At 37.7% G+C, this 23,788-nt stretch overlaps 1 protein-coding gene across 2 annotated transcripts in view; it reads left to right on the top strand.

Annotated features, from left to right (window-relative positions):
• The first annotated feature begins 11,208 nt into the window (after positions 1 to 11,208).
• LOC123875897 (pregnancy zone protein-like) overlaps positions 11,209 to 23,788 on the top strand; it is a 40,325-nt gene continuing 27,745 nt past the window's right edge. For both annotated transcript variants that reach the window (XM_045921975.1, XM_045921974.1), the window contains exons 1-5: positions 11,209 to 11,363; positions 19,405 to 19,577; positions 19,871 to 19,943; positions 20,561 to 20,723; positions 22,709 to 22,879. In XM_045921975.1, the coding sequence (XP_045777931.1) occupies positions 11,290 to 11,363; positions 19,405 to 19,577; positions 19,871 to 19,943; positions 20,561 to 20,723; positions 22,709 to 22,879 (654 nt within the window). In that variant the 5' untranslated portion in view covers positions 11,209 to 11,289. The remainder of the gene's footprint in view (positions 11,364 to 19,404; positions 19,578 to 19,870; positions 19,944 to 20,560; positions 20,724 to 22,708; positions 22,880 to 23,788) is intronic.

The following is a 23,788-nucleotide window of genomic DNA, read 5'->3' as shown; positions in this document are numbered from 1 at the left end:
CTGTTCATAGTTTTAGAATTTTTGTTAATTGGAATCCAAATAACAATTTGAATTTAGAATATTTGATTAACGTCACATTACTCATGCTGGTATAATTACACATAAGGTGCAAACCATATTTTGAAAATTAATTTAGATACGTAGTGTAATTGTTAATAATAATATTAATTTAACAAACATCAGTCGCAATACATGACCTAACAAGATCGTCATACCCAGATTCAGCTCAACCTTGCCTAAATGTTCCTTTCTAATAAACATTCACCGAAGATAACTTTATCCAGCAGAAACATTGTTAGAATACATCGATAGAATGTAACCCCTACAAATTTAAAAAAAAAAATGCCCCATTACAATAGTAAGATTTAAGAGTCCGCATAAATCGGTATCTACGAACAGTATCAGTCAGTGGATAAAAATATAATACTTCTATATTTTTTTTTTTCGCTTATTCCGTCAGGCATGCAGCTACCTCCGCAGCTCACAGTAAAGGTATCAATATTGATATACCTAATACGAAATACAGCGGCCTTAGCGTGGGCAACTCTATGCTGTGTGCCAGAGTTTATCGTAGAGGTATTCAATGTGATCAATATAATCAGATTGCTCTATCACTCCTATTATTTATTATTATTTATTATTCATAAATCAATCTGGAACACTGAGCAGCTGATTAAAATTTATTTTAAGTAAAATAAATTTGAATCAGCAGCTTTAAAAGTATTTTATTTTTACTTATAATACAGTGATTATAAAAATCACTAAGTATCTACTTAAATACGGATGAAGTAACCGTAATTATGATAATATCTTTTATTTATTTTTGGCTTTATTTTGCTTGTCAAAATTGATAATATAAATACAATATTATTAAACCTAGAAGTGTTTTAATATTTCACTATCTTTCAAAATCTACAATGTATACCTAATCTCAAAGGACGAAGCAATGAGGTATAATTGATGATTAAACGAACTTACCTGAAGTGAAGTTCTATCCCAATTATACGAGTTGCTTCGTCCGAAGAGATTAGGTCCCTCCCAGCCCTAGGACCCCTGATAAGTGAAATATTAATGTTCCAGGCAGGCTTTCAACTAAATGAGATGGGAACGCTCCAGTGGTACCAACAAAAAATACAAAAAATAGAAGGGCAGATTTTCTGCTTTCAAATAAGTGGTAGAAAGGCAATACTTTGACGTATTACTACAATGTATACCTAATCTCTTCGGACGAAGCAACTCGTATAATTGGGATAGAACTTCACTTCAGGTAAGTTCGTTTAATCATCAATAATATTAGTGTGATGATACGAGCCCGACTCACACTTGATTGGTTTCATAATAAATGAATCATATTTCAATGTACCTACTCTGTGATATTAATAGTGAGCAAAGAGCTTTCCATGATAGCCTAGTGGTTAGAACGTCCGGCTCCTAATCGGAAGTCGGCGGTTCGATCCCGGGCACTAACGTTTCAGTTATGTGCGTTTTAAGCAATTAAATACCACTTGCTTTAACAGTGAAGGAAAACATCGCGAGGAAACCTGCATGCCTCCATGTTCTCAAAGGTGTGTGAAGTTTGCCAATCCGCATTGGGTCAGCGTGGCAGACTGTGGCCTAAACCCTTCTCCCTCTGAGAAGAGACCCGTGTTCAGTAGTGGGCAATGGGTTGATTATGATGAAAGAGCTTTCACCAACACTTACCTATATAACTATCGATTCTTATTCTTCTCTCTGGCCTTCTGATTCTTTTGTCCTCGAGCGCCGCTCACTGAAATATTGCTACTACTGACCCTGGAACATTTAAGGCATAGAGTACCAGATGCTTTAGGTTACGTTTACCTATTCAGGTGCGAGTTAATATCGCATAGCCCACACATTCCAGTGCACTGACTCCCTGCCTCGCACACCGGGCGGACTCCGATACACAGCTATTTGTCGCCTGGCTGAGCGCAGGCACGCCTAAGCGACATTCACTCAAATACGAGCCTGGATGCATGAAGGCGTTAAGATTTTGCACGTTCCAATATATTATTAACTAGCTGACGCCCGCGACTTCGTCCGCGTGGATTTAGTTTTTTCGAAATGCCGTGGGAACTCTTTGGTTTTCCGGGATAAAAAGTAGCCTATGTGCTAATCCAGGATATTACCTATCTCCATTCCAAATTCCAGCCAAATCCGTCCAGTAGTTTTTGCGTGAAGGAGTAACAAACATACACACACACACACACACACACACACACACACACACACACACACACACACACACACACACACACACACACACACACACACACACACACACACACACACACACACACACACACACACACACACACACACACACACACACACACACACACACACACACACACACACACACACACACACACACACACACACACACACACACACACACACACACACACACACACACACACACACACACACACACACACACACACACACACACACACACACACACACACACACACACACACACACACACACACACACACACACACACACAGACACAGACACACAGACACACACAGACACACACAGACACACACAGACACACAGACACACACACACACACACACACACACACACACACACACACACACACACACACACACACACACACACACACACACACACACACACACACACACACACACACACACACACACACACACACACACACACACACACACACACACACACACACACACACACACACACACACACACACATACGAACTTTCTCCTTTATAATATTTGTGTGATGTCTGGTACTTGCCGTTTTACTTTGTAATAATAAGCTTTACATCATTTTCGTTGTTACTTTTTTTATGTAATGAAGAAAATTCGTCATGGATACCACCAGCCACGAGGGGGCACATAATGGTTATTTCGGACTCCTGCCGACTTAAAACCTAACGAAGTTCCATCCCACCGCTGATGACGGAGCACAAGGGACTGGCAACAGCTCGTCACTCCGTCAGCGGATGTCCGCTGCAGCAGACCCACCACTGGGACACTACGTGCCCCCAAAAATCGTTAGAGGCATGCCGGAACCACTACTTTAATTTATCAAACCCCTCCCCCTATATTACAAGTACTTTTTGTTTTGTAATAAAATTGTAATTATTAGACAGATAATCCTATAGATATACCTACTGTATAAAACCTGATTAAAACCACTAGAGAACTTAATTAAAATTACAGTCAACAGAAGAAATAAAATAAAGGGAAAGTTTCAAACCAATCACTAAAATTTATTCAATTGAGAAACGATTTCCAGAAAGCAACTTATAGTTAAGTTGTTTGCTTTTAATTCTAATCTAGTAAATGCAGGCGAGTTTGTAAAATGTTAATGTAGGTATATACTATAAAACTTCATGAGTAGATACTCGTAATGTGCTCTAACTACCTATGTAATAGAAATAAGAAAGAAAAATCGTTTATTCTTTGATAGTTTTTTTTTTAATATTAACAAATGAAACTTAAAGCTAGCCTTATCTAATTACTATACAAATCATGCCCGCGTGGAATGGTGCCAAGAATACTGGCTGCATTACCACGCTGGACAGCCAGGCTGATCCGTTGCGCAAAAAATGAGCCAGCCCTTCTGTCACCCAATGAGGATATTAAACGCGGTGAAATGTCTCGTAAAAATTTTTTAGCACTAAGACTCCATAGCCCCAGGGTCTCCACGGCAAACGGAACAAAAATGTAACTCTCAATAAGAAAGGCATACTTGCGCCGCTTGCCGTTTTCAGCCATTTCTACTGCGGCTCCCGGTCTTGATGCTGTCTCCCTGATATGACACGGGGCCAATGTGTCAACGCACGTTGCGTCCCACATTAGCGCCCGTTCCCGTTTCCAGGGAACCAGCGTCAATCCAACAGGTCTCTTGCCATCATCCCGACTAATCCCTGCCGGCTCAATGAGCGCAGGAACGTCTATGGTGGAATTTGAAAGTTATGCCACACACCACCAATTGTACCTACCCACCTAAGGGTTTGGTTATCCCGGCGTCTCTAACACTTGAGCATTAAAGCCAAAAGGTCTCAAGCAGAAGAATCGCCGGAATAAAGTAATCTTATGTGTGGCACAACCCGAAAATAAATGAATATTGGAACTGACCTACCTAGTGAATGACAATCATTGATAAAATAAAAACAATGAAATTCTACAATAAAATTCGTTCGCATATTATTATCACTATTAAAAATTCAGTAGCGCCCTTAGTACGAGTTTGTACGTCTCGGAAACGTTGATGGGTTTCGAGTATCTACACTCCACAGCCACTAGCCAGCGTTTCAATAAATTTTGCTAATAAAAATCGTTGTACTGTATAAATGCATATATTATAGTTTTAACTCGTGACGAGGAAACGCAGAAAGCCGAGCTGCGCTGCATCCAAGCGGCGCTGTATTCGGTAAGACCTGAGGCACGAGGCTTGTGGAAGCGCTCGGTACAATTAGAGTCCAGCATAGAACGCCTGCCGGCTGACGACGATGACAGTCTAACGTAAAAGTCTTTCGACCAAAGTGAACTAGAGTGAGGAAGCTGTCGGTTTGAATTCTGAATCGACAACTATGAAATGTAAAGCCACGGATAACATGCAAGTTATACTCACGTAGGTAGCTTACATGATTAACTTACGACTTTACTAAGGTAAACACTCTTAAGTCATATATGTTCAGCATTGGTGGTTCGTCTGGTACGGCAAATGTTCATGGGCGGCGGTAATCACTTAACATCAGGTGACCTGCCTACACGTTTGTTCGCTATTTCTTTTAAAAAAAGTTCATAAGTCAACTAATTACGTAAGTTAGCATATGTGAGTAAAATTACTTACAGGTGTAATCGAGGCCTTAGGTTAGGGATGACGTGAAATCAAAGATACACCTAGTTGTTTCAAAGCCTACGGAGCGTCAAATGTAAGTAACATTTGACGCCTGCCAGTGTAGGTGACGCCTCGATATTTCGTTATAAGTTTCTTTACTGTCGTGAACTGTGGTTTTGTCGTGAACGGTCGAACTCTATCAACGTTAATCATAATCATTTATTTGCTCAAATGTAGGTTAGCATAGATTTTACAATTTATTTTAGTGTCACTATACTTGCCATGTAATGGCGTGCAAATACTTTACAGTTACGTTGGCGAGACGATTCTCATACTAGGCTTAGTATGAAAATTTTAACTGATATTAATTGACCTCAAGCATCGACTTAACCGCTCGGCCACGCACGACGCTGCATAAAAATTAATTATTATTATTAAAATTATCACCTTTCGCTGCCTTTTATTGTGCTTGCGAAAATTTTAAATAATTTCATTTAACGATTCTGGCTTTTGTATTGGCGTTTATTTATTTGATTTTTCATAGCTTTTTATTTTAAAAGAACAAGGAACCACAAGCTTAATTCGTTATAATCTACCAAAACAAAAAAATCGTTATGGTACAATAGATCTATCTGTAGATAGAACACTGTATTGCACACAAAAACACATGTAAAGGAACACAACACAGAAAGAAGAAAACAGAAAAAATAATTGTGTGCAAAGGCGGCCTTATTGTTTGTACAATATGCAGCACCCGCCCTCCCATTGCAGGAAAAGCAAGCAATACACGCCACCAGTCACCACCAAATTCACAACATCGCACTTTCTAGAACACATTAAAAACCTGTAGCATTCGAAGCGCTCCTCCCGCCCTCCCACTACTAAAGAAGCGAAGCAAGTAATTGACTTAAATGCGATTTATTATCGTAAAACAATTCTAAAAAAAATTATGAAACATTTCACCGCATTTAATATCCTCATGTGGTGTGGTGGTGGGAAAGGGCTGGATCATTATTTGTGCAAAGGATCAGCCTGGCTGTCGATTGCAGAAATGCATCCAGTATTCTTGGCACTATTCCAGACGGGCATGATTTTTACAGTAATTAGGTAAGGTTAGGTAAGTTTATATTTTGTAACATTATTTTCATTCTTTTCAATTTAAAAAACAAACTATTATAGGAAAGCGATGAGGAAAGCGCCAAGTGATTTAGTCAAACTTGTTCAGCAGTGCCATCTGTGTTACGGAGCGTTAACTACGTCGTGAATAAATGGTTCATAAACCTTGGCTTTTTATTTACTGAAAAGTTTCAGGAGAAAAGCACAAAATGATCGCGTCTATGAAACAGTTCGATATGTGAAAAACAGATGGCGTAAATCGCATAAAAATTCACGAAGTTAAAAATATTTAAATTTTTAAATAAATAGTAAAAAGTTTACAATTATCTACATTATTTTACCCCCAAACATAATCCTGACGATACCCAAATGCTAATAATATTTTTTCTGCAAAACAATCAAATGGAAAAGAAAATCTTACTCACTCACAATAAATAATATTGTCGATGGTTACTCATGAATTTTCATAACAGGTCGTGTGTTCTAAATTCAAATATCTGTTTAACACCTCTCAATTCATAAGTTGTTTCTCTTCTGCAACTATTTCAAGATCATGGATTAGTCATCAACTAAGGGGCTCTTTTGGTTACTTTCATCATCATCGTCATCATCTCAATTAGCGCCAGCCCACTACCGAGCGAAGGTCTTCTCTCAGAATGAAAAAAAGTATAGGCCATCGACCATATCGTGGATTGGCAGACTTGACATACCTTTGAGAACATTATGGAGAGTTCTCCATAATGGTACATCATCTAGTTAGATGATGCCCGAGACTCCGTCCGCGTGAATTTAGGTTTATTTAAAAATCTCCTGGGAACTCTTTGCTTTTCCAGGATAAAATGTTGCCGAAGTTAATTTCCGGGACGTAAGCTACCTTTGTACCAAATTTCATATAAATCGGTTTAACGGATAGATTCTTAAGAGTCCCGTAGGAACTCTTTGTTTTTCCGGGATAAAAAGTAGCCTATGTCCGTCCCCGGGATGTAAGCTCACTCTGTACCTTTCATTAAAATCGGTTCAGTGGTTGAGCCGCGAAAACGTAGCAGACAGACCGACACACTTTCGCATTTATAATATTAAGTATGGATTCTCAAACATGCAGGTTTCTTCCCGATGTTAGCAAGTTATATTTCATTGCTTATCTCCGAAAAGCTATGTATGTATAATTGTATATGTATGATACGTTGAGAGAAATATCCCGCTAATCGATGAATGTATCAGATGCGTTCGAAAGCTGTTATTGTTTATATCATAATCTGTTTTACTCGGTCAACGTACGATCTATTAACCTAGCCAGGGATGCACAACTGTTTGCAAATTATTGTGAATATTGTATAGAAGCAGGCATTACTTTGCGGAAGTCAAGCCGTTGCCAAATAATCGGGAGTCCTCGGGTTTGATCACTGGGCTGGGTAAGTTAAAAAAAAAATTAGGTAAGAAGGCAGTGGTGCATATAAGGTGTCACGAAAAAAAGTTCATATTGATTTTTTTTTAAGAGAATCATATAATATCGTGGTAATCACTTAACATCAGGTGACCCTCCTGCTCGTTTGCTCGCGATTTTTACTTAAAAAATTACACCCTCATGCTTTCTAAAAGTTACGTGCGATGATGCAATGCAAGCAGATAAAGTAAAGGGGTAGCGAGACCCCTTTACTTTATCCGTTTGCATTTGAAATCCTGTTGGATTTTAGGGGAAATTCTTTCTAGTCTACTTGACTGCAGTGTCACCTAGTGGTATGTGATGATGCAGTCTAAAATGGCAACGGCTAACTCGGAAGAGCTATGGCAGTTTAATACCATACCCCTTCTCAATTTCTTTATGGCATCGTACTGGAACGCTAAATCATTTGGCATCACGGTTTTGCCGGTAGGGTCATACCTAACTTGCAACGGCTGTAGCCTCCCACGGCCCACTAGACCAGACAAAAGAGAATTAAAGCATTAAGTTATTATAAATTCCCAAATCGTCCCTACCAGAAACCGAACTTGAAACCTCCCACTTACCTAACCTCATCATTGTACCATTGGTAGTCAGTCAGTTTCTTCTTTTATAACCCATTGTCAAACGTTTACTCTGATTACAATGAGTGCAACAAAGCATCAGATTACTGCGCGGTTGAGTTACCGCTGCTAATAAATGATTATAAAACGAATTGTGATCCAGTGATTCATCCAAGTGTGAAGCAAAATACTGCAGTTGGGTTCTGCAGAAACAAAATTTTTGTATCAGATTTATAATAATTTTCTCCTGACCAAATTACGGCTACGACAACCAATCCCAATGGACTCTAGCAACTGTATGGACGTGAAAGTTTGTATGTATGGATAGATGTTTGTTACTCTTTCATGTAATAACTATGGAACAGATTTGGCTACAATTTGGAATGGAGATAGACCATACCCTGGATTAACGCATAAGCTACTTTTTATCCCGGAAAATCAATGAGTTCCTACGGGATTTAAAAACCTATATCTACGGGACTGAAGTTGTAGGCATCAGCTAGTTTCCTATACAATGGTACGAAAACCTTTATGTGTGAGTCTGGTTCGCACTTGTCCGGTTTTTTATAACTTAACTTATACTTTTAGTTATTTATAGCACAAACTGGTGACGAGAAGATGCTCTCGTTTCTGAAACTTGTTTTTCGCAAGCTGAACAAGTCCTCGAGTAACTTTCTCCCATCTCATTTATTTTTTATGATGGATTTTAAATGACGCGCCATAGCATAATTTTAAAAATTATTTTAGTTTCGTTTGGTTTACTGTTTAAGTTCTTTGTAGAAGATTATTTTACACCTGCAGTCTGTTTTTCCTCTTATTCTCCTATTTTTAAGGTTGTCTGATATAGATCACACTAATATTATAAAGAGGAAAGTTTGTATGTATGTGTATGTACGTTTGTTACTCCTTCACGCAAAAACTACTGAACGGATTGGACTGAAATTTGGAATGGAGATAGTTTATACCCTGGATTAGCACATAGGCTACTATTTATCCCGGAAAATTAAAGAGTTCCCTCAGGATTTTTAAAAACCTACATCCACGCGAACAAGGTCGCAGGCTAGTCGCTAATAACAGTTAGCGATAAGGCCACCTTGTGTATCCTCCTTCGGTCTGTGTTTTTTTGTTCTTACTGTGATTTTTTTGTGGTGGGACAAATAAAGAGTGTAATAAAAATAATCATTATTATTTCGAAGGAATAAACCACACTCTATGTTTTAATACTATTTAATTGGCTTGTACCCTAGCGTAGTCATTTTAGTAGCGCAAGAAAAGGAATCCTTCAGAATTTTTGAAAGATTTTACTCCACACGAACGAAATCACAAGTAAAAAATAAAATAAGTAATAAAAAAAGTCTAAATCAAACAAATAATCGAATCTAAGAACGAAAGACTAATGCTTTGTTTTATGGTTTTTATAGCAAACTACGGGACTCCTAACAGCGTATATCCGATGAATAATGGGTGTTGAAATTAGGATATGCAGATTACAAACATTATTGATTCGTCTCGATTATATGAATTGCATTTTCCTAACAATATAAAACGGTATCTCAAAGGAGGTCACAAATAAAAAGTATTAACTGTGGAGTATGTACATCAATAATTTAAACACTGTTACTCAAACGACTATTTTTAACCCCGACCCAAAAAGAGAGGTGTTATAAGTTTGACGTGTGTATCTGTGTATCTATTTGTGGTACCGTAGCGCCTAAACTAATGAACCGATTTTAATTTAGTTTTTGTTTTTGTTTAAAAGGTGGCTTGATCGAGAGTGTTCTTAGCTATTTTCCAAGAAAATCGGTTCAGCCGTTTGAAAGTTATCAGCTCTTTTGTAGTTTTCTTATAGAGGTTTTTTTAAATTTTAAGTTATTATGTTATTAATCAATATTTTTGGAGCAAACTGAAAACCAGCGCTGAGCATTGCCATCGATGCTCGGCTATGCTGAGTTTTGCAACCTTTTGTTTATTGTTAGCTATTAGTTTTAGATATAATATATAGTCGTGTATATATTATAACTAGCAATAAGGAAACAATAAATCTATTTACCTATCTATCTATCTATTGCTCACTAAAGCTTCGATTTAAATTATTGGTACGCTCCAGCTTGATGGCTCTTTCTCCTGAGTTCTTTAGTGTGATTTGTGCAGGAAGGGGATAACTGTAGATAGTCATGCGCTAACCATTAGATTTCATTACCATTCAAAATTGTTTCAAAATAAAAAATACTTTTTTAAGGAACTAAGAAAAACTGTTTCCTAAAATACTTATTCTACAGAAGATATTATAATTATATATTTTTTTAGAAAGAATTGCGTTTTGAATAATATTAAATTGGACAGGAAGGATAGCTTTACTAAAGTAGTCCCGTATAAATACTCAAGTCAGGGATCAGAAACCAAGGTTACATTAAAAGTCAAGGTTTTTGAGTTGAAACAGTTTTGATTTAGGGTTACGCTTATTATGATTATTTTGGTAGGTCTGACAACGTAAAACTAATCCACACATGTTGCTAACCAGGTTGTTATTTCAGATTATAAGAAACTAGCTGATGCCCGCGACTTCAACCATGGATTTAGGTTTTGAAAATCCCGTTTAAACTCCTTGATTTTCCGGGACAAAAAGTAGCCAAAAACTAACAAAAAGTTACTTTTCAGATCTTTAACCATACAAAATTTACGTCGATCGGTTGCTCTGTTGCGTCGTGATTGAGGAACAAGCAAACAAACAAACATACTTTAGTATTTATCATATGGATAGTGATGAGAAGTGATTATTTTAAAATATATCAAAATGTTGCATGCCCCTGCGCGCACACATTCGCGCGCGACCTTTGCGCAAGCGTCGTTCGGTCAGTTCTAGTCGGGCGCATCTCTCCCGCGCGGCGTTATTTCCGTTTTGAATATAGAATGTTTTCTTTTTTTTTTAATGATGCGCGTTTGTAAAAAAATAACGTTTATTTTAAAATACGTAACAAGGAAATGAACAATTTTATAAGTAACTAATTCTTTTAAAACAAATAGTAATTCGCATTTGATTTATTAATTTATTTTAGACGCTACAAAATTCCTTAACTTTTTTTTCAGTGAATTTTTGATTAAAACTCTATTACAGATTCAACAGTAGCTAATTTAGTGTTCGAATTTCAAATTAATCTTTGGACGCCAAGTAAAAAAATAGAATTAAAAAAAAAAAAATTGTTTAAAAGTACAATAATTGTAATTTGTTGTGCCTGTGTCTTAAGTAGGACCTAGAATACCTAAATGTCTGGACTTAAAATATTTTAGTGAAACAAGAAGTGATAGAACGTGAGAATGAGCTGGATTATAGCTTTGTTTATAATACCGACGCAAGCGCAGTTCTTCGAGACGCCGCAAAATATTACAAGGTTTGTTACAATTTGTCGATTTATCATTTTTAACCTCCGACCCAAAAAGAGGGGTGTTATAAGTTTGACGTGTGTGTCTGTGTATCTGTCTGTGTCATCGTAGCTCCTAAACTAATGAACCGATTTTAATTCAATTTTTTTTTTTGTTTGAAAGGTGGCTTGATCGAGAGTGTTCTTAGCTCTAATCCAAGAAAATCGGTTCAGCCGTTTGAAAGTTATCAGCTCTTTTCTAGTTACTGTAATCTTCACTTGTCGGGGGTATTAAAATTTTTAATTTACACTTGTTACAAGAAGATATTCAAGGATGACATTCAATTGCTTAAAACGCAAATAACTCGTAAGCTAGAAATGCGTGTCCGGGATCGAACTCCTGACCTATCAAAATATAGGAGCCTGACGTTTTAAGCACTTATAGGCTGGCTATCACAGTTTTCTTTAATTCAATTCAATTTTTAGGGTTCCATGCTCAAAAGGAAAAACGGAACCTTGATAGGATCACTTTGTTGCCTGTCTGTCTGTCTGTCTGTCTGCCCATCCATCCGTCGTGTCTGTCAAGAAAACCTATAGGGTACTTCCCGTTAGAATTATGGGCAGGTAGGGTAGCTCTTATAGCACAAGTAAAGGAATAAATCCGAAAACCGTGAATTTGTGGTTACATCACAGAAAAAAAAAATTAAAATGTGTTTTAATTTTCAAAGTAAGGTAACTATACCGAGTGGGGTATCATATGAAAGAGCTTTACCTGTGTATTCTAAAATATATTTTCATTTATTTTTATGCATAATAGTTTTCGAATTATGGTGCAAAATGTCGGAAAAAATACCCGAGTGCGGAACCCTCAGTGCGTGAGTCTGACTCGCACTTGGCTGGTTTTTTTCTTCAATCTTTATTACGAATGTGGGTTTGTGTTAGGTTCTACCAAATTCTACCTCAGGAACATCATCCAATAATGCAATCTGAAATAATATAATTTTTAATTCAATCGTCTCATTCTAATTAACTTATTATTTTGTCGGCTAAGCACAATAAAGTGTAGGTAAGTAATACCTACCTACTCATCAAAGACAGCGCAAAAAGTGCCCGTGAGATAAGTAATCATTTTAACAATTAGCTATTCGCTTCTTTTAGTTCTACACGATGAAGTATCCAACGTAAATAATGTCTATACCTACTAGGTATCATGAATCTATTTAAATATTTAATTTAAAATTTTATAAAATAACATAGGCTTCGTTAAACCATGGACCATGGCATTGCGTTTTTTTTTTTTTTTTGTTGACGCTGGGGAATTCATTTACGCATCCCCCCCGGAAGCTAGCCAGCCAGCCGTGAGGCAGCCAGCCAGCTGAGGGAGGGTATGTGGGACTCGCCGGCCGAGAGGCGACCGGAATACCCACTAAACCCCAGCGGCGCTACTGCGCGTCGCCTGGCGACTGGGTCACGGGAACGCCGAAGCAAACAACCGCGACCCAGCCAGCGACGTCTGCCGAGGCAGACCCTCCACCGGGGACCTGCTCGGTCCCCACCACCGCACCTCCGGGACGCACCAACGAAGTGCGTCCCCAGACCCTGGGACGCGCACGTCGCCCGCGTCCCATCCTACGCTTCGTCCACTGTGCCCTCTGATTGCGTGTGTGTACATTAATAACATAATTTTTTCGAAGTCAATGACTAAGCCAACTAACTGTAAAAGGCGTATTTTAATCATCTTTGTTTATATTCTGATTCGCTACAACAATGCTTTAGTAATCATAATACCTATCCTCTTAGACAAAAGAAGCTGCGAGGCATTGATATAGAATTAGTAGGTAATCACTGGTAGGAGGCTTATTAGGTACTTACCTGCCGATATTACATTGTTTAATCAACTGGTCATGTCACGCAATTCTAGAATAAGGTAATAGAATGGTATATTATGTTGAGACAGCGACGTGACCTAAAGTGTAGCTCTTGCATAGAGCTACACTATACCACGGTAATATTATGTATAATATTACCGTGACTATACGTTCAATAACGCAAATATTTCACTAAACACATTATACGCAGCTCACACTCTATTGATTTAGCGGATTTTGCGGATTCGGATAGAATGGTTTGCGTAGAGACACAGAATAATACAATACCTAGTACTAGTAGGGAGTCTAAAGCTTGGGTTTGATTCGTCGGATTTCAGTGCGTTCCTTGCTCTATGAGTTATTGAGGTTCTGTAAACTCTTTATAAAATATATTTGAAAGAAAATATTGGATTTACTTGACTTTTCTATACCAATTCTGAATTCTGTGGTTGAAGCTGTCTCATTTATTTATGGAAGGAAATACGATCCACGGTCATGCTTCATCGTAACAGCCTCTAGACCACTGTTATATACTTACTATAAATTATCATTTTATAAACAAGCAGGTATTATATCCGGTCGCTCAAAGTTAAATCTGAACTGCCAAGAAAGATACAAAATCTAACAAATATCACACTAAATGAGGTCCTACTGAAAATTTAAAAGACTCGCGACTCTAGAAAGCTTTTTGCTTTCATTACAACAATTTTGAACCCCTATTTTACCCCCTTAGGGGTTGAATTTTCAAAATCCTTTCTTAGTGGATGTCTACGTCATAATAGCTATCTGCATGCCTCAGCCCAATCCGTCCAGTGGTTTGAACTGTGTGTGTTGATAGATCAGTCAGTCAGTTCCTTTTAAGTATATATCGTATCTGCGCGTGCAAAATCCGCTATGTATTTTTTTAGGAGTTTCGTTTTTGATATCATGTTGTTTGGTTTTAAAAGTGTAAGGTTATTTTTAAAAAGTTGATTTGAGTTGTCAAAAATAATATAAAATTATTAATTTAGCTGATGAAGGTAGTTTGGTAAAATCGATATTTGGCTCATTCGATGTCATACAATCTGTTACTAGGAGGCCAACAAGATTGAACTTGCATAAATACGGGTGTTTTGAAGGTTTTAGTTCAGTCTCCTTCTGAGATTCGGAGCGATATCGCATATTTTCGGTATTTGGATTGTGAACTGAATAATTAGACGTTGTGATAGCAATCACGCTCTAATTAAATTATTTATTTTGGCATTAGTTTGTTTAGATTAAAACTCTCGGATAACCTTACACATTAAACTTGTGCTTTTTTGTGTTGGTTTTGGAGAGGACATTCCAATAATTCGATAAAAATATTTAAATAATACCTGCTTTTCTGAGTGACGCCAATAAAAGGGTGTGTACATGTAGAAACCCGTTCTTTAGCATGTGTGCTAGTTCAATGAGATAATCTTTTTAGCAGATTTGTTTTCATTTGATTTAAAAGTAAAGCATATTTTTTTCAAATTTAAGTTTAAATGAGTCCCCTGAAAACTTGAGATTTTCCACATAGCGTAATTTTAATGCACAGCGATGATATTAAGATTTGCTTTAGGGATCTTTAAAATCAAAATGTGGGTACCCGACAGTAAACACCATTAAGCACTTAGTTACCTTGTTCATTATTCCTACTACAGATGTCGACTTTGACCCACTGAGGAAGATTCACACATTCCACATACATACCATAAATCTTCATAAACATAGTTTTATACCATACTTATTACATACTAGCTTATGCTTGTGACTGCGCCCGCGTGGACTACACAAATTTTAAACTAAAACTGTGCGTTTAGGGATTAATTTTCAAAAATACTTTCTTAGCGGATGTCTACGTCATAATAGCTATCTGCGTGCCTTTCAGCACGATCAGTCCAGTAGTTGGAGCTGTGCGTTGATAGAGCAGTCAATCGGTCAGTCAGTCAGTCATATTTTCCTTTTATTAACCCCCGACCCAAAAAGAGGGGTGTTATAAGTTTGACGTGTGTATCTGTGTATCTGTGTGTCTGTGTATCTGTGTATCTGTGTATCTGTGTATCTGTCTGTGGCATCGTAGCGCCTAAACGAATGAACCGATTTTAATTTACTTTTTTTTGTTTGAAAGGTGGCTTGATCGAGAGTGTTCTTAGCTATAATCCAAAAAAATTGGTTCAGCCGTTTAAAAGTTATCAGCTATTTTCTAGTTTTCTCGTAGAAAAGAAGGTTAGATAACCCTTAGGTTCATAATATTCAAGTGTCAATTGACAAATGTCAAGCTGTCAAGATGGACGTTGCCTAGATATAGGTACATAATTATTTATTTGAAAATGATTTGTCGGGGGTGTTGAAAATTTTTAATTTACACTTGTATATACTTATCATGTATTAAGATTTGTCGCAGCCGCTGTAATATAATAAGTCTATGTGACAGCTAACTATACATTTATATAACTTGATGTTGACAATAATAATTTATGGTCATCGAAGAGCTATATAAATGTGGCAATAGGTCATGGAATGCCGGTTATATAAATCTTCATCTTCCTAAAAACCGGTGAAGCGCGAGTCAGACTCGCACACGAAAGGTTCCGTACCCGTGCAAGATAGTCCGACAGGCACTTGACCCTATGAGAATAAAATCCTAAACTTGGTGTCAACGCACTGTGTTATTTACACGCAATCACACGTATTTAGAAGTTGTAAAAATGTTGTTAAATTAATGAATAATTACTTACTTATTTAGTGATTTGAGAGTAATCATGATTATTTGGAATCATAAAAGTGTCCTAAAGGGTCCCAAGGTAATTTCACTGTGGATAACCGTTTCAAATTTTTAATGAACTTCCAGTGTAGGCACTCACAGTTTACGCCAAAAAAGTTTTTTAAATCACACTAATATTATAAAGGCGAAAGTTTGTATGTGTGTGTGTGTGTGTGTGTGTGTGTGTGTGTGTGTGTGTGTGTATGTTTGTTACTCCTTCACGCAAAAACTACTGGACGGATTTGGCTGAAATTCAGAATGGAGATAGATAATATCCTGGATTAGCACATAGGCTACTTTTTATCCCGGAAAACCAAAGAGTTCCCACGGGATTTCGAAAAACCTAAATCCACGCGGACGAAGTCGCGGGCGTCAGCTAGTAATAAATAAAAACCGACTTCATTAGCCACAAACACTAAAAATTAAAAAAAAATGGAATTTATTACCGAATATTACATCGTACATACAAGAGCTGATAATGTAGTTCTATAATAATAATCCCATCAAAAACATTTCATGTAAAAAAATAGCCAAGACTCACAAGTTCATAATGTTTTCACTGTTAAAAAGTTATGAGATCTCTAGTAGAGCCAAGCCCCTAGCTGAGCTTAGATTTGTGCTGGCCATGGGAGCTATCCCAAGTCCAAAGTATATAGCTTTTAAATGTTCTTGACTATATGACATTTATAACAATAAATAACAAATCACTCTACTTACAAGCTCTGATTCTACAAACCCTATATCTTGGTAAAAAAGGACGGCTTGGCCGTTTAATGTTCGTAAAACTAATACATGACATAACATATTTTAAGGCCATAAGGAATAGTTTGTTCGACAATTACCAATTTGTATTGTACTTCGTTATGGTCGCAGAAGCTATTCCGGGCTTAAATGTTATTTCAGATAAAAAATCCACGAACTGTAAACGGCCAAGCCGTACTTTTTTACCAAGATATAGGGTTTGTAGAATCAGAGCTTGTAAGTAGAGTGATTTGTTATTTATTGTTATAAATGTCATATAGTCAAGAACATTTAAAAGCTATATACTTTGGACTTGGGATAGCTCCCATGGCCAGCACAAATCTAAGCTCAGCTAGGGGCTTGGCTCTACTAGAGATCTCATAACTTTTTAACAGTGAAAACATTATGAACTTGTGAGTCTTGGCTATTTTTTTACATGAAATGTTTTTGATGGGATTTCATTTCTTTTTGGCAGGTGCCCTAGATTTTTTTTGGATCTATTTCTTGTAGGTACATCATTTTCATGGCCCACTCTCTATCGTTACCTCTTTTTTTAAAAGCTTTTATTCAACTTGCAATGTACTCGTATGTAAATATGTTTGTTCGGGTGGAATCTTGCAACTCAATTTTGAAGCAGATATACCAAACTTCAGTCTTTTAGGACTTCAGGAAACACAGATACTTGGTACGTTTGATAAATCTGGCACGGACATCTTATCTTGAAAACTTTAGTATTCGAGTAACAGATTTTACAGATATGCATCTCATATACGAGGGGATGAAGGGGGGCCCGATTTCTTAATTTATCTGTTGTTCATAATTCTTGAAATTCCTGCTTAATGCCAAATTTCAGTCTTCTAGGACTTCAGAAAGTACCCTAGAATTTGTGACTAGAAGTTTTGACTGTCAATAAATCTGAAACTATAAAAGTTAGACAATTGATAGTCAATGCGTTTAATAAATCTGCCAAGGACATCTTATCCTGAAAATATCAGCATTCTAGCGACAGAATTTACAGATTTGCTTCCCCCATAAGAGGCATAGAGGAGGGGGGGGGGGGGGGGGGGGGGGATTTCCAATTTCTTAATTTTCCTGTAGTTTGTATGCAATTTCTAGTCTACATACCAAATTTCAGTCTTCTAGGGCTTCGGGAAGTACCCTAGAATTACAGACTAGAAGTTTTGACTGTCAATAAATCTGAAACTATAAAAGCTAGACAATTGATACTCAATGCGTTTAATCAATCTGCCAAGGACATCTTATCCTGAAAATATCAGCATTCTAGCGACAGAATTTACAGATTTGCTTTTCTCATAAGAGGCGTAGAGGGGGGGCAATTTCCAATTTCTTAATTTTCCTGTAGTTTGTATGCAATTTCTAGTCTACATACCAAATTTCAGTCTTCTAGCACTTCGGGAAGTACCCTAGAATTACAGACTAGAAGTTTTGACTGTCAATAAATCTGAAACTATAAAAGCTAGACAATTGATACTCAGTGCGTTTAATAAATCTGCCAAGGACATCTTATCCTGAAAATATCAGCATTCTAGCGACAGAATTTACAGATTTGCTTTTCTCATAAGAGGCGTAGAGGGGGGGCAATTTCCAATTTCTTAATTTTCCTGTAGTTTGTATGCAATTTCTAGTCTACATACCAAATTTCAGTCTTCTAGGACTTCGGGAAGTACCTTAGAGGTTTTGAGTAGAGGTTTTGATGATCATCAGTGAGGGACGAAATCGGCGTATTTTAGGTATCAATAAATCTGTAACTATAAAAGCTAGATATTTGAAACTTGGTATATTTGGTAAATTTGCTGAGGACACCTTATGTTGAAAATTTCAGCTTTCTAACGTCATCCAGACCGAAGTTATGACGGGTCGAAAATACGGCGAAACACTTCGAGAAAAAGGTACGTAGCGCCCCGGCCGCCGTTTGGCTCGTCTTGGCGGGGGCACTGCCGTGCCCCCTGATATTTTTGGAACACGGTGCCAATAATTATAAGTAACACGAACTTCATATTGTTTTGGGCCACCACATAGGCACCTCAATTTTTTTTCGTAATTTTTTTACAATATGTTATCAGTGATCATCAATACTATCACCTGTCTTCACTTTGCGTTCTGCTTACACCCTGTATGAAACTGACACACCTATTACTCACTACATGACATACCTACAAATATAAACTATTTATTTAATTTATTTAGCGTTACTAATTTAATAATTATGTAACATTAAAATTAATCTTAATTTATAATGATTGAAATGATTGTCACACTTCACACTATAATATTATAAAGGCGAAAGTTGTATGTGTGTGTGTGTGTGTGTGTGTGTGTGTGTGTGTGTGTGTGTGTGTGTGTGTATGTTTGTTACTCCTTCACGCAAAAACTACTGGACGGATTTGGCTGAAATTCGGAATGGAGATAGATAATATCCTGGATTAGCACATAGGCTACTTTTTATCCCGGAAAACCAAAGAGTTCCCACGGGATTTCGAAAAACCTAAATCCACGCGGACGAAGTCGCGGGCGACAGCTAGTGTATAATAAACGTAATTAATATATTGTAAATTGCGATGCTCTGACAGGGCGTCATGTAACTGTACTTATCTAGCTTTAAGTTATATAGTTATTAGTACATGACAGCAATGAAATAAATAAATAAATAAAACTAGGAAATTCTCTTTTCCAGCTCGCCATGCACTGACAGGAATCACATGTTCCTCGCGCCAGGAGTGCTGACTGCGGGCGGGAACAGCAGGGCTTGCATATCCAGGTTTCACACTGACGGACCAGCTCACTTCCATCTCACCCTGGGCACAGACGATGGCGGCACTGTCTCTGCTTCCAGGGACTTGATACCAGGTACGTGTTAATAGGTATGCCCAGATAATTGTCTAAAAAATGTCCGTAACATGCCCTCGACCGTTCCATAAGATCTTGTCCCAAAAACAAGTTTTGTGCCCTTAGATATCCTGAGCAAACCTGCAAACTTGAGGATAGCATGTGTATTCGACAAATCAACATAGGGATTTCCATACTAGTTACTGTCATTGTGTACCAAACTTACACTTCATGTAGTTATGCATATCGAAGATTGTGAAGATGCCACCCGATACTAATCTAGTCCAGCTTCAATAAGGTCTTATATTTTACAGGCGATGGTGGTTGCCTAGACATATCAGTGCCTTTAAGACCGAACACCAAAGCTGAACTTAATGTTAATATAAGGTGAGTACTTAGGTAAAGTATACTTCCATGGTATGAGATTCATTCTACTCAAAAACTTTGAAATCCACTAGGAGTTACGAATACTGCTAGACCGGAGTGACCCACTCCAGTAATAATTTCGGGCAAACTCACTTTTGTTTATAACATAAACCTCTTCTTACCATTTCCTGTAAGTAATCAGAGAGTGAAACAGTACCCAATTTGAATAAATTACTTTGACTTTGACTCTACTTTTTCTTGTAGATTTCCTTATACGCTGTTTTGCCACTTACGCTGTTTTCATTTTTGCCATAATTATAATGATTACAATTATAATTAATAGAGCCTCGATAGCTCAACGGTTGAGAAGCGGTCCGAAAGGTCGGCGGTTCAAACCCCACCCGTTGCACTATTATCCACTCCTGGCACAAGCTTTACGCTTAATTGGAGGAGAAAGGGGAGTATTAGTCATGATTAGCATGGCTAATATTCTTCAAAAAAAAAAACTACATTTTTATTTTTTTTATTTATTATTTTATTTATTTATTATTATTTACATTAAAAATATACAGAGAATTTTTGTTACAGTCAGCAATTAATATATTTACAATTAATTATTAAAATCATACTATTTTCAGATACCCAGAAGCAAACTGCGCATGGGACCGAGGGATCACCGTGCGAATAGCCAGTGGTCGAGTGGTGATAGTCCACACTGAACGAGGAAGATACCATCCTGGGGACACAGTTCGATTCCGCGCTGTAGCTCTCAAAGCCGATCTCACCCCTGCACATACCACTGTGAGTTTAGTTGTTAACCAGCATCTGCCCACGGCTTCGCTACACGAAAATACAGATCCTCTTGTTCCCTATCCCCTCAAAATTTTGGAAAATTCAGTCTTATTTTCTTGACTATAAATTATAACGGATGCACAATTTCGGCTTTCTGTCCCATTTGATAGAAAGCTGAAATTTTGCACGCCCAGCCCAAACCCTTGACCATTTCCAAGGGCTTCGGCTGGGCATTCATGTGTATCCAACACATGAACGCAAAAGCAAAAAATTGGCAGACAAAAGCAAATGCAAAAATTACATTTATTATTTTATAGTAATTAAAAGCGAGATAAAATTAACTCTCCAATTTATCTCATAAAAAGAGTTCGCGATTCACAAGACCGGTATAGTACGAGAATGTTGCAGTCATGTGCGAAGATTTTTCGATTTTCCATTATGCCTGGTTTTTATTTAATTCATTAAAATTCCACGCAGAAACCACGTTAAACTAATTGAATGTTAATTTCTAACGTTGCATTCCTAACATTATTCCTACACTGTTTGTGTTCAATAAGAGATAAAATTATTACCAATCAGTCTGCCTGTTTCTTTCCACTGCTGTTCATGGGCTTCTCGAGGGCGCACTAGTTCCCCATTTAAGCGGTTTTTAAATAAATATTACAATAACTTAGGTTTTTGCGTTTTGGTCAACTCTCGGTACAAGTTCAACTAGTCGATTATTTATTGATTACGTTTCATGACAAATATTAAAATCATTATTCCAGACATTAGCTACGAAATTAAGAAATAGCTACAAAACAGCAAGCAGCTGCAACTGATTTGTGGCACAGTAAGCGTAACACTGACATGGTTTAACAGAATATTGTCATGAGTGCAAAATAATTGTTTATTGTAGGTACACACATTGTACAGAAACTCGATGTTTGTGTAAGATAAAAGTTGGGCCTCGATATTTTAGGATTCCGTAAATAAGTGTGTGAAATATTTCTTTTCCGAGGTAAAACATCGCAATAAACCGTGAAAGTGTTCATTTGTTTTGGTCACAGCTTACAAACTACTTCATGAATTGTAGTTTTCACTATTTTTAAATTACAGTATATGGTTATTTGTTCAATACCTTAATTACGCAAGAAGAGAAAAAAACCGGTACCGGTAGTTTGATACTCTAGATGACAGATTTTGACCTGACAGACAGACAACGAAGTGATCCTTAGATAATTGTTCCTTCTTTCTCTATACCGAACCCTTAAAAACGCAATTATAACAATAGTTTCTAAGATTGTAAGACAGTGTACACAAGTGTTCCACACTTATGCCACTTGTGAGTACTCGGACGGTATGCGAGCTCCCACCGCAGCGTGTAGACAAAGCTCTTGACCGGGCTACCCTCGCCTTCAACTCTAGTCTTACTTGTAGTCTAGTGACACGTATTTTGTAGTTTTTTCAGAAATAAAATCTTAAAAATTGTAACTGTGTTCCTTTCTTGAGTGTTGAGTGTGCCTGTAATTCTTTACATGTAAACATACTTGTCCTGACTGACTGAATGATCGCACAGCCTTCCAAGCCTAAGGTTAAGTTGGATCCAACTCCTTAATCCTAATGCTGCAAGGTCACTGGCCGCCTAAGTTATGAATAGATTCAGGAAGTGTTTATAGTGAATTAATATTTTAGGTAGGTACTATAAGCAATGACTTCATGATCAGACCTCCCCCTTCACTTATCGTACCTGTACGTAATCGAAATTTCACAGCCACGTATGAAACGACTTTCCTCCTCGTTACTAATTCGAACCCCTGCGACCAATATGGAACGGCCTTCCGGAATCAGTTTTCCCCTCCAATTTAAATATGGGTAACTTTAGGGGAAGAAGAAGCACCTTCAAGTCAAGAGTGAATAGGCATCTTCTAGGCAAGCGCGCTCCATCTTAGGCTGCATCAACACTGATTCCTAAAACATTTTTAAAAGGATATTTCATTTACCTATCATTCTAGATCGAAGAGGTGTGGTTAGAAGGCCCACGGGGGGCTTGGGATGGGGTAAAAACAGCGCAGTGGCAACGTGTGAGGACTAGACTTGGACTGATGCAGCTACAGCATCAGCTGGATGAGCTGGTACCGCCTGGGAAGTGGACTATCAGGGCTAGACTAGCAGATGGTTCTCAGGTACGTCTTATAGGTCGATAAAATATTTTCAATTGAAAAATTTAAAAAACCTCGACACAACGAAACGAACGAACGAACTTTCAAACGGCTGAACCGATTTTCTTCGATTATAGCTAAGAACACTCTCGATCAAGCCACCTTTCAAACAAAAAAAAACTAAATTAAAATCGGTTCATTAGTTTAGGAGCTACGATGCCACAGACAGATACACAAACACACAGATATACAGATACACGGATACACAGATACACACGTCAAACTTATAACACCCCTCTTTTTGGGTCGGGGGTTAAAAAAGGACTAAAATGCTTGGGATAGCGTAAAAACAGCGCAGTGGCAACGTGTGAGGACTAGACTTGGCTTGGCATAGCTACGGATGTGAAACAATATAGAGAAGATATTGCTAACTAAGATTTGCTTGATATTTATGCGTAGTAGCACCTAACAACGCGTAAGAACTTGTCCCATATACACCCAGGTCACAGTTGAAAATCAGCGCCTTGATTTGCATACGTGCTTGCACATAATATTAGGCTGAGCAGGACTCAGGTACACCCACTCTGGGTCACAGACGAAAAATGTTACGTCCATATTATGTGACTAGCCGATGCCCGCGACTTCGCCCGCGTGGATTTAGGTTTTTCGAAATCCCGTGGGAACTCTTTGATTTTCCGGGATAAAAAGTAGCCTATGTGCTAATCCAGGATATTATCTATCTTCACTCCAAATTTCAGCCAAATCCGTTCAGTAGTTTTTGCGTGAAAGAGTAACAAACATACACACACACACACACACACACACACACACACACACACACACACACACACACACAAACTTTCGCCTTTATAATATTAGTGTGATAGTGTGATACATTTTCATCATCATCACCGTCTACCGATAAAATAACCA

This window comes from Maniola jurtina, chromosome 20 (assembly GCF_905333055.1).
Source record: "Maniola jurtina chromosome 20, ilManJurt1.1, whole genome shotgun sequence".
Taxonomy (NCBI): Eukaryota; Metazoa; Arthropoda; class Insecta; order Lepidoptera; family Nymphalidae; genus Maniola; species Maniola jurtina.
This window is presented reverse-complemented; position numbering and strand designations above follow the sequence as displayed.